Source organism: Grus americana, chromosome 1, assembly GCF_028858705.1.
Source record: "Grus americana isolate bGruAme1 chromosome 1, bGruAme1.mat, whole genome shotgun sequence".
NCBI classification, from domain to species: domain Eukaryota; kingdom Metazoa; phylum Chordata; class Aves; order Gruiformes; family Gruidae; genus Grus; species Grus americana.
The window spans coordinates 162,412,463-162,425,264 of record NC_072852.1 but is presented as its reverse complement, the minus strand read 5'-3'; the positions used below and the strand labels follow the sequence as shown (position 1 = coordinate 162,425,264).

The 12,802-nt window shown below is 38.8% G+C and overlaps 1 protein-coding gene across 3 annotated transcripts in view; it reads right to left on the bottom strand.

The window, feature by feature from the left end:
• The window catches only part of ABCC4 (ATP binding cassette subfamily C member 4), a 162,637-nt gene that overhangs the window by 4,953 nt on the left and 144,882 nt on the right, over positions 1-12,802 (bottom strand). For all 3 annotated transcript variants that reach the window (XM_054832340.1, XM_054832370.1, XM_054832331.1), the window contains one exon: positions 972-1,106. In XM_054832340.1, the coding sequence (XP_054688315.1) occupies positions 972-1,106 (135 nt within the window). The remainder of the gene's footprint in view (positions 1-971; positions 1,107-12,802) is intronic.

The window sequence follows — 12,802 nt, the reverse complement described above, 5'->3', positions numbered from 1 at the left end:
TCCTTGCATGCTGAAAGTCAAGTTACATGACTATGAAGCAAGCTGCTGCCAAACTGAGCACTCCCAGTCTCAACTGAAGCAGTGCTGAAACTTCATTGTCACTAGAAGAAATAAAACCTTGCTCCGGACATCCTGTGTGGTAAATTATGAAGAAGAAAGAAATCAAGCCAAAAGCCAGTCGAAATGAGTTCCTCCATCACAGGTAATTTTTTTTTTTTATCTTCTTATCTCTGCTTCAGCTTTCCATCTGAAAAGTGGAGATGATATAGCCTCACCTCAGAGGCGTATTATGAAAATTAATCCACTGATGTTTCTTAAAAACTTTGATTGCCAGAGGAATGCTCGCAATTACATTAATAATTCTGTACTCAGAGTAGGATTTGAATAGTAAGCAGTAAATCAGGCACAAAGCCTTGTAGGGAACAAGGAGGCAACAAAACATTCAACAGCTGTTTCTTAACTGAGCCCTGCTCATTCCATGTGCAGAACAGAGTAATGGTACAAGAACGAAGTAAGAGAAAGCACAAAAATAAGAATGTGATCACGCCCCCATAGACCGTAATATAATGCAGAGGTACTGAACCACAAACTAAAATTTGATGGGCTCCTTAAAAAATATAAAAATTACAGATAAATGCTGGAGTCTGCAGCCCTAACACGTTTTTACAGCAAGTTTTTCTAAGATCAATGCCCAGCACAGGTGAGTATGTCATATATTATTTACACTTACTGTTGTGTGTACATACAGAAGGATGCAAGAAATCCAAACAGTCTTTCAACTCAGGGTATATAAATACACTTATCATTTGGAAGTCTGTGTATATCCCACTAAAAAAAGCACTGAAAATGATGGCTTTGCCATCAACAAAGCTGACATTCTTTAGTGGAAGGCTGACTATAACACTGAATATGCTAACTTGGGATAAACAAGCTGCAGAGACAAACTTAATTATCCCTTTTTCTAAAATTACCCGTTTTGCTGTTTCAATCAGAGAAGCCGCTTCAGTCTTGCCCACTTGTTGCACCATTTTGTAAAACAAGCTGTCTTGTTCTTGCAGCAAAATGTAAGGTTCACCATATTCTTTCAGTCTTCCCGCATCTAAAACCTGTTAAATCAGCAGAAAGCAATGTGTTAACATAAGAGATTGAAAAACCAATGCTAGAGGCTACAAGCAAGGGGGGAACATAGGCACTTTAAGTGCTAAGATGAATTTTGTATCCTGAAAATGAAATATGTCCTCTTCAAACTAGCATAGCGCTTCTTCAGTTTATAGGCCTGTTGTACAATTTTAGAGTGCCCTACAGCCATTCCACCTATAGGAATCCAATGCAAAGTTATGCAGAATATGGAAATACAATGTTTGTGAAGCCAACAAAGCAGATTATAAGATTCATTGTGTAAGAAAGAAACAAAGAGGCCTAAAATGGGCTCTGAAGTAAACAGCTGTGGGTGAAAAACCACGCAATAACCACCAAGATGGTTAAGGGAGAATAAGTAAGTCTTTCGGATTAGAGGAGGTGAAGATGTAATTAAAGAAAATGAGGGTGTTGCTGAAAAGATAAACAATTTCTTGCATCAGTTTTTGCCAACTACACATTAGAAAGATACTTACCCCGAACCTATTCTTTCTACATAAAAAAAGATGAGATGCCACCAGGGACATAGGTACCCAAAAGAGAGGAAGGGAGAAGGAAAAAACAACAGAAAAATTAAAAAGGCATAAAGTCAGTAAGCCACAGAGGATATAAACAGTCAAAAATATCAGAAAAAATTAAGAATAAGCTGGTTGAACTTCTAAGAAAATACTCTCATATTAGTGACTATTTAAGGACTGCACGGTAGCAAATATTGCATTTACGTTTTGAAAAGCCATATGGGATTCATTCAGGGAACTTTTAGACTAGCGTATAAATTTTGAGATAAGACAGCAATTTAGTTAAAACAATGATTAAAACACAAGTAGAAGACACACAGATCACAGGTAGAATTTGTTCTCCACAGTTTTAGCAAAAGTAAATTGTACCTCACAAATCTGATACAATTCTTAATGCACCAGAAGAAAACTAAAGGAGAAATAGTTTATATGGATTTCCAGAAAGGTATCTGGTGTAACTAAATAGCTGTGCTACAAGGGACAAAAGTTACTCAAGAACCTGGACAGAAAACAGAGATTAGAACTAAACAGTGCCTTTTTCTTGGTGGAAAGCTGTACAGGTAGGAACTGGTGGGAACCACATCATTCTGGCATATGTGGTAGCTACGTATGTGTTAGTCATCAGAAAAAGGAGTTACCAGAAAAGCGACAAACCTGCAAATGACACAAAAATGCGCAAGTAAGTCTAGATCAGAGGAGATTCAGATACACCTAACTAACCTAAAAGAATGAGAAACACAATAGCAGGGAAAAGTCAATATTGACAAATGCAATGCATTCACTGCCTTATAAATTAATGGTATTGACTCAAGAAAGAGATTTGGGTATCAGTCTACAAGTTTAGTACTTTTGTCCATGTTAAAAAAAAAAAAGAAAGAAAGAATTTATGTGAGAAAAAGTAATTCAGAAAATATTTTTGTTCTTATATAAATAAAAAACTGAATACACATGGCATTCTATTGAAAAAGATATTGCCACAACAGAGGGACTTCAAGGACTCGTAACCCAAGCCATAATTGTGGTGTACATACTTGTAAGAAAGAAAAAAAAAGAAAGATCTAAAAAACTGGAGCTGTTGATTTCAGGAAAGACATGAATAAAAGGTATTATGAGGACAACTTCCAAAATAACAAAAATAGTTTGCAAACTTCTGTTTGAAAGAAGAAACTCCAATAAGCTTGGAGACAAATTCAAAGTCCTGTGAGGAAACTTTCAAACGTGCACTTTGCCTGTACAACTACTTAAAGCAAACCACCCTGATGGCCAAGAGCTCGGCAGATCTCCAGGCAGCCTCGAGCCCCGCCAGTGAGGCAGGACAGCTGAGCCGAGCCCTTTGCCTACGCTGGTGTGAAAACTGCACACGGCTGTCGACTTGTTTGACACCAGGGGAAAGGAGCCCACTCCTTCGCTTCCGGTTCAACTAAGTACATGGCACTTGAATGGAAAATAACTCAGCCAACAACAGCAGCATCATTACTTCTAATTTTATAAATTGTCTGCACAGAAACCGACAAGAAGTTATTTGCTGTTTTCAAAGGCTTGTATCTTAAGAGCAGCCAGCTTATACTATGATTTTTCCTTTGCAAGCAATTTCCAGTACTGTTTGGTATATAGCTGAAGAACGCGCTGGTGGAGTAGTATATGCATAGTGCAACATATAGTCATCTAATATACAATAGAAGCAGTATTTCACCTGCAAAGGTATACTTGCGCACATGTTGATTTTTGAGTATACTTAGTCCTATGCCATTTAATTTGAATATTTAAGGATTAATTACAAATATAATTTTAATCGCGATCTATTATATACTACAGCCTATGTCACAGTTAAGGACAGCTTCCTTAAAAATGCAATACATTAATTTATCATATGCAGTTCTACATAATAATTAAACTGGGGTGCCACAGCACGGGACATCTCTGGTGCCTTGAATAAATGTAGTTTTTTTCAGCATAGCACTAGATTATGTATCTACTCCTTAAGAAAGAAAACAAAAAGCATCTTCATTAAATGTGTCTCTCACAAGTAAAGAACTACAACAGAAAAGTAGAGGGTTTTTTTAAATTTGTATTACTGTGGTATTGGAATTTTAACATTAATTTCACAAATATCTGAAACAGCCATAAACATGGACAACCTTTCTCCTCCAGAGAACCTGGGAGGGAAAAAGGAAAAATTTATTCTTCCTTGACAAGTTTTAAACAGCCAAGTCCAGAAGATGAACAGATAGAGGGAGCGATTTGTGTGTCTAGAAAAATTCCATTCACATTTTAAACAAATCATTCATCTATTCATATCCTTTTCTTGGGGAATAAAAAACTTGTGTTATGAAAACAGACAGAACAAACATAGGGAAACCAAGCTGTGTTACTTTTCTTTAAAAATCTGAAATGAAAAAAAAAAAAAGAATGAAACTGAACAGACATCATCATTCCTACAAGTCTGGAATACTCTATTCACCAAGGAAAACCACCGTTTCTACTAACTGCTGTCAGCTCCGAGACAACGGAGAGAATTTAAGCTAATTTACTTGGTAGTTACACATTTATATATTTATACATTTATAAAAAAGTGCTTAGACAAAGAGAGAGGTTCGCTTCTTTGGAGAAATACGTGCTGATAAAAATTAAATAAATAAATAAATAGGTACTTTGGCTAAGGCTTTGCATACTCTTACTCACTGACTCCAAGCCAAATTAAAATCATTAGGACTTCAAAAAGCCAGCTAATCATTCAGGAAAGGTGGAATCTGGTGTTCACCAGCCACATATTTTCTGATCAACTTGCATGCAACACTTATCACTGCACAATATGACCAAATCGAACCCAGATGCGTTCCAAGGCAGTTGTACCAGTGGAACTTGATACAGAAAAGCCAGAGAAGCTTGTAGCTGGTGAAATCAGATCAGCACCGCGATTATGGAAGACGCAGGCAGGAACACGGGACTCTGAATCAGATTGGGATTTCATTATAGACTTCAATGCAGATACTGAGAGAGGGGGATTTTGGAGAAATCATTCAACTTTTCAGCTCCTTGGTCTGACCTTTTCTAAAATACACCAAATAAAGCCTCATAATCATTCTGTTCGAGTTAAACCTCTGTGAAATACCTCAACAGCTCAGAGAAAAATAAAACAAATACAAAGAAGCTATATAAACCCAAGAAGTCATACATAAACCAGGGCCAGATCCTCCACTGTCTGGCACTGGCAGTCTCTTTTACCTCGCCTGCATTGCCCTCGCCTTTGTAGTGAGATCCTTATGACTTCAACAGGATTTTCTCAAGTGGAAGAGTAACTCCAACAGAACAAAACTTACCAAATTGGCTGCTGGTGATCACGCAAAAGAGCATGCAAGAAAATTCTTATTCAATGGAATTTGCTGCATAAGGTGAAACCGCTCTTTACTTATAGCTATCCAACCCACCCTTACTCAGGCAGCACTATTCAGACATTTTATGTTTAAGCAGGGCTCAAATGCTGTGTTGTTCTTGAGTAAAATCCTCTCATGGCATCTAATTCTACTCCACCTAATGTTTCACCCTGGTTCAACAGCCTAGGGTATGCAGCGACTGCTCATCCCAGTTGTGAATTTTTCAGAGGGATAAGCACTGTGTTGGGTAGACGGCAACAGGGTTTTAAATGGCACTTTGACACAGAGGCACAGAATAACATAGAAAGAGTAGGATTTAAAACACGGCAGGGAAGAGGCAGAGGAACAGAAAAGAAGTAATTGAATTTGACTGACCTGCAAAGGCAAATGTGAAAATGGAGTATTAGCCATTTAAACGTGTTGGTACATTAACGCTAGCTAGCACAGGACTATTCGCCTATGCCACAAAAATGTTGCTGAATTAAATTTGTATAAAATTTGCCAACTACAAAATAGTTATCCATTTTTGCTTTATCTGTATCCTACTACCAGGGTATCTACCTCCACTGTGCCTAGCCCCCCCTTCCCCCTCCCCTCTGCCAAAATCCCAAACTTTGCAGTATTTCCATTCCATAGCCTCATAGTTTATTGTACTAGCCATGACAAAAAAGGGGGGGAAGACAAAAAGGAAAACATAAAATGGTGAAAAAGAAATCAGAGATCCACTTCACAAAGAGAAGAGAGAACCAAGACAACGAAGGGCGAGGATACTACATCAAGATACCCCAGATTCCAGCAGAGACCTAGGCAGCGGAAGCAGGACAGCACTGCTTCTATCTGATGATTCCTGCAACTAATCTATATTGTTCCGTTGCACAGGACTTTGGAAAAGCAAACATTCATTTTGTAAGTGAATTAAAATCTTCTTTGTGGATTAATGTAAGTAAAAGAAGTGTCATTAGCCACAGAAAGAGAAAGAACACAGACCCTCAAAGACACTGTAACAAATACCATGTACTTATGGCTATCCATAGACACAAAAAAGAAAGTTCTAAATCCTGCATTTTCTAACTTTCAGCAACAAAAGCAGACAAACCAAGAGAACAATAGTTATAAAACATTCTGAGAAAAAAACAGTCCAAGGTTGGAAGTGTTCAGCAACAGAGGAGGGGGGCATGGGAATTTATTTCAATTATTATTGAGGAATGACTAGTATTCCTATTCACGTTCATCTTCACCATAAAGCCAGAGGGAAAATGGGACATTTAAAAGTTGATCATAAATGTTTTTATTTCCTATTCAAAAGGAAAATAATTCAAGCAAATTATCTCCTAGGGGATACATCTGATTTAATTTAGACTTGGAGAAGACATCACCAAACAACAAAATTATTATTAAAGTTCAAAACTCCGCTAGGAGTACAACTTTGAACAATGTTTTCCTCAGAGAGCATACATCAAGATGATCTTCAATAAAGTCCTGGGAAGAGGAAAATATTCAGGAGATGCTTCTGGTTACATCATATTATAAGAAATATATTTACCCAAGACAATACATAGCTTTGTGGGAAAGAGTCAACAGCCTGTGCTCCAGTTGGCATTAAGTTCAGATGCAAGCATGTTCTGTCTCTTCCGTCTCATCATGGTTTGTCAAAACAGATCAGAAACATGTACATACTTCTCTGAAGAATCACTTATAAATATCAGCCTATCTAAACAGGTTTGAGAACATCGAAGAACATTGAGAATATAACTGCAAATATAACTCAGGAACCATTTTAAAGTTTGGGGGTTGGTTTGTTTTTTTTTTCTTTCTACGGGGTTTTTCTTTTTATTTTTCCCTCTTTTTTAATTTTTGGTGGTGGAGCTTTGTTTGGCTGGTTTTTGGGGTTTTTTTTTTTTTTTTTTTTTAGTCTTCAGGTTTAATCTAAGCATTCCCCAAGCTCCTTCAGGGTTCCTATACAAATTACCAGGAACTCCAGACAAATTTGGTGTCAAATAATATACATTTCATATGCCATGTGTGCAAAGAAAGCAGAGCACTCTTGGGCATTTACCTTGTTATAATCTGAATTATTATTTTCAGACTTTCCAGAGCTTAACTTTGCTGTAACAATGCAAAATCTGCCACTGGTCACTGGGATTTGATACGTACCCCCTGCCCACCTTCCCCTGCTTCATGGAAAAGGCAACTCCAGACATGCTGTTCTGTAACCAGAAACAGTGAATTTCTTTAAACTGAAATTATTTTTGAGCTATAACTGAGGGAAAATTGAGCATGCAATGCTGCCTGGTAAATTGTTCCACATAAGAGTTATCTTTGCTTTTCTTGCAGAGGCTTAAAAATCTATCTTCTTTTTCTCCATCTGATGGCACGTCACTGTAAGCTGGCCGGAATGTTGTGGGAAAAAATATCAATTATGTATGTAGTAATGAGTCTTATTCTACTGATAATTATTCAGCATTAACTCCTTCTGTATCTTGTTGGGGGAAAGCCTGTTAACCAGTCACTGCAGATGTTTCTTGCATTGTTCAGTTTCCTCACCTCAAAACATCTGATATACCAGTGCAAGTTCAACCTTTCCCTCAGAGAGTATGAAGGGACCTCATGCCAATTCTTACCAACTGCTGTACGCCCTGACAAAACTCTCCCTTGGTCAATCGGTAATGACTGTTTCCATCACTGTAAAGCCACATTTCTCAATGGGATTGCAGAATGGCTCAAATGTGGCCCTGAAGTGACAGAAGATATACTTCAGCTTAAGAAATCCCACTCTTTAATAAGGCTTTTGAGGGTCTTAGGAAGTTAGATAAGCTACAAGGATATTATACTTTTCAAGAGGTTAAGGAATATTGTTGCAGATGACTGGGTATGTCTCTTGGTTTTATCAGTTTCTGATGACAATGAACTTGTGGCTCAGCTGCCACACACAGTTTTACCTTATCGGAAACTCTCTGCTCAAAGCATCAGCCACCAGCATGTCCTGTGCTAATTTGCTTTTAAACAGTAATATAATATTTCTGAGAGAGCAAAAAATCATTCTCTAAGATGCCTTAGTATTTCCAGTATGGTCTGGATTCCATACCATTGTCTTTAAAGAAACATGATCTGACCGTCCTGTCCTTATGCTGATGGAAACACATTCACACACAAGTGCCTGACAGAATGAGAGATCAAGATTCATCAAACATTGGCTTCACTTCCTGCAGTAATTCAAATCCAGCTCTTCATTTGAATACTCCCAGCTGAAGTACTGCCTCAATAATTAATTGTTTTACTTAGGCAAAAGAAGAATCTTGTTGGACAGCCCTCTTGAAATTGGGAGCAGATTTAAGAACTCAAAGATGCCAGTGCTTTGGAGAGGTGTGGCTTAAAACTGGCAAAGAGAATCAAAAATCCCAGTATCTTGTCAAGCACATTGGGATTTTGACTCATTTTAGAGACAGTTGTGCCAGGTGTGGTATTTACAACTGTTGTAGACACTTTATCTCAGCTGACACCACTTCCTCTGATACATGACCGTGGCACATAGCTCAGTATTTAATGCAAAACTTGCCCTAAAAATCAGTATCTTCTCTTAATGGTAAAGATGCGTAAACTACTTAGCTTTGAAAACAATGGGTTCACTGTTGATATTTATTGAACTCCGTTATTAAATTCCAAGAAAGAACATGGAAGGATCTGGTTTTCCCTTGTGGTTTGCTTAAACATCAACCCAGTCTCAGAAGATCTGAGAACAGTGGAAATTGCTTTTGTTCATATTCAAAACCAAACAGATCATTTCTGAAAAATCACTTGCTAAATGCTCAGCTCTTCCAGAAACTCTGCAAGTCTTGAATTACCAAATGAAAGGAGAAACCTAAGGGTTCCCAGGCCCTTTGGTCTCTATCAGCTGGCCAGATGGGCTCCAATACAGCGAAAAGCCAAGTAGGCAGGTTGACGTTAATCACCCCCAGTGTCTGGTGGAACTGCTTAAAAACTCCAGAGAGTCTCCTTGAAATATTTCATTGGCCCTTATATTTAAGTGTTGAGATCTTTCCTAAATTTTCACATGTGATTGTTTGGATCCTGAAAATCTAGACATGCAGACAACCTCACAGACATCCAGTCACTTTACAGAACACATGTACAGAAACAATGTTTTTGCTGTGTATATACTGATATTCAGGTATCCTGAGACAAGTATTCTTTTACCTCCCCTCTGTAAGGCATCTCAGCTATCACCATCCACGACAATCTTCTGCTCCATGCAGGTCCCCTTCTGTGACTATCCTTCGTATTCTTATCTTCGCATTTCTTTACCTGAGACACCTTGGTCCCACAGCAGAGTTGGGATTTTTTCTTAGGTTGAATAAAACCCAATAAATTTAGTTCTAATATTCCCTAGTCCCTATTTTTAAGACAGAGGCTTAGTCAAAAAATGAGTTTATTAGTGATCGTTTCATTTGAATAATGACAACAGGTGTGCAAATATGAATGTAGCAACTTTACTGTGGATTACTGGATTCAGATCCACAAGGGACTTTAAGGTTTCTAAGAAGAATTAGGTGCTTAAGTAGCTTTGGAGATCTGATTCCTCGTTTCTAAAATTTGGCTTTGATTCAAGCTACTATAATCCGGTAAGCTCCCTATTCTTTTAACAGAATAGACTTCAATAGCACAAGTATAATATGCAATAATATTTCACCACACTCAGGATACTGGACTAAAATAAGACCAAAACCCTTTCAGCACTGTGCTACAGAACAAAAAAAATACCTGTTTTATACCCTTGCAGTTCTCCTACTTTACAATTTGGAAGGACTGAACAACAGCTCTGAATGCAGCCCTAATTACTTCTACTTTTCAGAAACTTTCATGTTTTACCATCCCAGACTCCAAGAAAATCTAGTCTTGTCAATTGACCTGTCTTAGACATTTTGTGTGCTAGAGGGCTTGTATCTGACAGCAGGTAGCTCTCCACCAAAGAAACAGTCCTACAAAACGAGAGAGTCAACACTAACGGCAAAGCACACCATTTTCACAAAGAACTCTTCTACAACGAGGACTACACATTTCTGTATCTTGTGACTTACATAACCCTCCCTAAAGAGAACGTCTAAGGTTTGCTGTAAAACACATTGATTTTCCAGCAGTGATATTTAAATAAGTGGCAAAAAGCCACCAAAAGACAAGCCAATAGACCACAGCATTTATGGCTTTAACTCAGTATTAGTAACTTAAGTGTACCACCACTACCTTCCTACATTCGCCACACCTCCAGCTGAAGCTGGGCCACTGCAGCAAAAGCTCCTGTGAAGGTTTCAGTGGAGCAGGTGGGGCTCCCCCACTCCTTCAAGAGCTCTGCTTCTCACTGAGCTGCAGATTCAGACTCCCTCATGCTTATTCTCCCTCTAGTTCCATGACTCTTGCATTTCTGGCAGCACCGTGCTTCAAAAGGAAGGGTGGAGACTGGCCTTAACCTGATCGTCCTGTGTGTGCTGGTGGGTATGGCATCTTCCTGGGAATGGGGAGCATTGCGTCCAGACCTCCTCAGACAGAGGACAATGTAGAACACAGATTTCTGCACTTCCTGGAAGAATGCTGTCATCCCCAAGCTAAGGGTGGGCAGCACTGCCATCACTAGCATATTCATTTAGGTGTCTATTAACACCATTGCCTCATCTCCAGCTGGATGGATGAAGGATACTAATGTGCAATACTGGGTCAGATACCAGAACTCCAGAGAGAGAAAAGTGCTCAGACCTTGTCTACTGCATAGCATTTTCTGTCTAGCTGTAGGTGACTCCCCTTTCGCTATGCAAACTGCCTGGATCTCCCTCCAGAGTTTCCCCTTTGCTTTCAAGATGTTTACACCTACTTTTGGTAGACTGATTGCCCTGCTGAGGTTAGATGTCTACAGTGCATGAAACATGGTGCCTGATTTATGAGGCTCAGATGTTCCACCACAGTAAACGTAACGTAACATCAGAAAAATAGGAACAACTGAACAAGGGAGGCTTACCGGAAAGACGTGGGAAGTAATTTTCTATTGACCAAAAAAGCAACTCAAGACTGGCTGTGAAGTACATTGTATTGTTACCCTGAATATTAGTCACTTCAGAATGTAACCACAACAGGTTTTCCCATAAATAAATCAAATCTCTTCCCATGATTCTCTTAATCAAAAACTTCCTATTTGAATGACAGTTTTTAATTACTAGATCAAGTTCTGCTTGCATAAAGAGTTTCCATTTCAAAGAAGTGTTGCACTGATATGAAAAGTCTCTGTGGAGAAACATCCTTGTCATTGGAAAATGCTCAAGTTTTGACTACTCTGTGGCTTTCCTATAGAGAGACCATGGCACCGCAAACGGAGCAAACAACTGCATCAGGCTCTTGCCAGGTGCATATACTTAATTTGCTACTGATCCACTATGTCCCTGGGTGAGCCTCCATTTCTATATGTTTCTGTTTTCCCCTCAGTAAAAAACAGTTTCTAACAAGTATTTCTCAACCTGGAGAAGGAAGCAGAGAGGAAGGGGAGGAGTGGGTGATGGGGATTTTATGAGATCCCACTAGAAGTCTTGGGAGCGGTGCCTCTTGACTGCCCCAGGCTCCTCCTGGCTGGGTTTGGTGAGCTGCAGATGCAATTTAGGTAAAAAGCCCTCACCGTCTAAGGTGAGGACAGGACAGGGAAGCAGCTGTTGTGGTGGTGGGGAAGCTATGTGGAATGAGGGGCCAGTGGAGCAAGCCTGAGCTGAGCTTCTGCTAGGATCTGCTGTCACAGAAGAAGCAATTGCAGTATTTATCCCATCCTCCCCTTCTGCCGGGGAGCAGGGTGGCTGCCTGAGCCAAAGCACTAAAATGGGAACTGCTAGCACCTGATGGGAGGAGTTACAACTTGGGTTCTCAAACTAATGAAGAAAAAGGAATGAGAAAATGTCCTATGGGACTCTGGAGCAGCACAGAGGGAATAAAAGAAAAAAGAAAAAAAATAGTTTGAAAACCGCTGGATTATAATTTTATGGTAGTATTATTTGATGGCCTGACTTAACAAGTCTTTCCAACTTTGGTTCCAAAGATTGTATGGATACTTCCCTATCTCACCCAGGTGTTTGAAGTTTAATTAATTAATGTTTGTAAAGAGCGTTACAATTTCCAGATGAAAGGTCCTATGCAAGTGCAATGTAGTATTACTCATTGAGGTGATTGGGTTAGAGAGTATCACATTACACAATACAGCTCTTCCCTCAATGATTTTAAGCGTTTGAAGTTCTGATAAAATGTATTTATCACTAAGATAGATATAATGGAAATACTCTTAAGGCGTGACCTGGATTATGAAACCAGAGGTATGGTTTTGGGAATGGAACAAACGAGAATTAAAACAACTCCTGAGGCCAGATTTGTCTACAGTTGTATAAAATGTATTCTGTTCTTCCTTTTTTTCCTCTTCCAGTAGGCTTTTCTTCTCTTCTAAAATAGAACCAGTTATTACGATGGGTGTGAGCAGACATGCAACAGTTCATGTTCAGTTCCTATTTCCATACTCATCCAACTTGACATTTTCTCAGGACTTTCTCAAAATTATTTTCTAATTTTTATAATTTAATGTTTATATTAACCCTAAAGGTGAACATTTTGTTTTTTGGAAAGTTCTGCTTTCACCAGCAATCAAATTGAGTCAATATGCTCAAGATGGGGTTGACATTCAAAGCTATTTAGATCAAGACAGGCTAAAGGAATAGATCAGCATCAATTTCATGACACTCAACAATGAGACATGCAAAG